The sequence below is a fragment of the Colobus angolensis genome, unplaced genomic scaffold (assembly GCF_000951035.1).
Source record: "Colobus angolensis palliatus isolate OR3802 unplaced genomic scaffold, Cang.pa_1.0 Scaffold82, whole genome shotgun sequence".
Classification (NCBI taxonomy): Eukaryota; Metazoa; Chordata; class Mammalia; order Primates; family Cercopithecidae; genus Colobus; species Colobus angolensis.
Genome location: NW_012122043.1, coordinates 3,957,297 through 3,958,810, shown reverse-complemented (window position 1 = coordinate 3,958,810; position 1,514 = coordinate 3,957,297). Strand labels below are relative to the sequence as shown.

The following is a 1,514-nucleotide window of genomic DNA, read 5'->3' as shown; positions in this document are numbered from 1 at the left end:
GGGGTTTCACCAGGTTTGGTCAGGCTGGTCTCGAACTCCTGACCTCCAGTGATCCACCCGCCTCGGCCTCCCAAAGTGCTGGGATTACAGGTGTGGCCACTGTGTGATGGGCCCATTTGTGGCTTTTAAAGGCAGGATTTCTCTCTAGTGTCCTCACCTGCCATTGAAAGACATCTTCATAGAGTAAGTCCACGGGACTTACTCACCCCTGCTGGACAGATTCTCATGCTGGGCAGGGTATGTTTCTCTTTAAACGCCCTCCCCACCCAACTCTACACCATTCCCATATCCTATGGGAAAAGGGGTGGAATCACTGGGAATAATTACCTTCTGATCCCATGCTTTTCCTAAAGTATTAAGTATTTCCTGGTTTCCCCACCTGCCAGGCATGAGGCCAGCCAGGTGGAATATCGCATGAGTGGCCAGAGAAGGCAGGCGACAAAGGCTAGCTTGCATCTGAGGACTGACTTTGGCCCATCCCCAAGCCTGGGCGGGTACCACCTGTGGCTGCTGGTGCCCCTTTCAGTCCCTGCTGCCACATCCTGTGAACCAGGACAGGGTGAGGCCTCCTTCCCCCAGCGGGCTCTTCTCAAAAGAGGGGAACAGCAGCCCTCCATGTGAGTGGGAGGTGCTTTTCCAGCGGAGCCTTCTCCGGTTCTTTAACAAAACGCACTGTGTACCCACTGGGGCAGGTGCCTCCGGGGTGGGGCAGGCGAGCCAAGCGTGCGACCCTCCTCGGCATAGCGTCTTAGTGGCGGGGCAGATAGCCAAAAGGGTATGCCATATAACAAAGCCAGGGGTGGGGTGGGGCTGGGGGCTGCCTCTTTCCTGGCAGGGGTGCCCAGAGGCCTGCCACCTTCTCTGAGGCCTGCAGGGTCTGGTCCACCTCTGGGGGCACCGACTCTGGTAGGCGGTGGGCAGTTTGGCTTCTGGTCTAGTCTGTCCCCACACCCCTACTAGGGCACGATAGGGGTCAGTTCTCCCAGCCCAGGCCCCACCAGGGCAGTGCGGTTGTCCTGAGTTGTTTCTCGGCTCCCTGCGTCCCCTTGGTCCCTGCAGGTGAGCCGGGTGGGGAAGAACAGTGAGTCTCTGCGCTCGGAGCACGCCAGCCATGGAGGGAGGGCGGCCTGGAAGGGGGAGTTCCCCCCTGGGACAGGGGAGCTGAGAAGGGGCCCCGAGGGTCTCCCGGCTCCGATTTGCTCCACCTGTGTCGTAGAGGCCTGGCCCTCGCGGGGCGCGTCCAGGAGAATGGGGAGGGGATACCTCGGGGGTCCCTGCAGAGGATGTGGGGGATAGAGAGGGGAGAAAGAATCCTCGGACCCGCTGGGAGGAGGCAGCGCCTGGGTCTCCGCAAAGAAAATGGGGTCGTGAGGAATGAGGGTCCAGGGCCGGGAGAAGAGGCGCCTCGCTCCCCAGGAAGCGGAAGCGCTGGAAGCGCGAAGGAGGGACCCCAAAACCGGGAGTTGCAGAGGGGACGCGCACAGCAGGGGAACACCCCTCCCTCTCCCTGCCCC

At 61.2% G+C, this 1,514-nt stretch overlaps 1 protein-coding gene across 1 annotated transcript in view; it reads left to right on the top strand.

Annotated features, from left to right (window-relative positions):
* FAM132B (family with sequence similarity 132, member B) overlaps positions 1-1,514 on the top strand; it is a 12,792-nt gene that overhangs the window by 3,232 nt on the left and 8,046 nt on the right. The window contains exon 3 of the mRNA XM_011929650.1: positions 486-617. Coding sequence (XP_011785040.1) covers positions 486-617 — 132 coding nt within the window. The remainder of the gene's footprint in view (positions 1-485; positions 618-1,514) is intronic.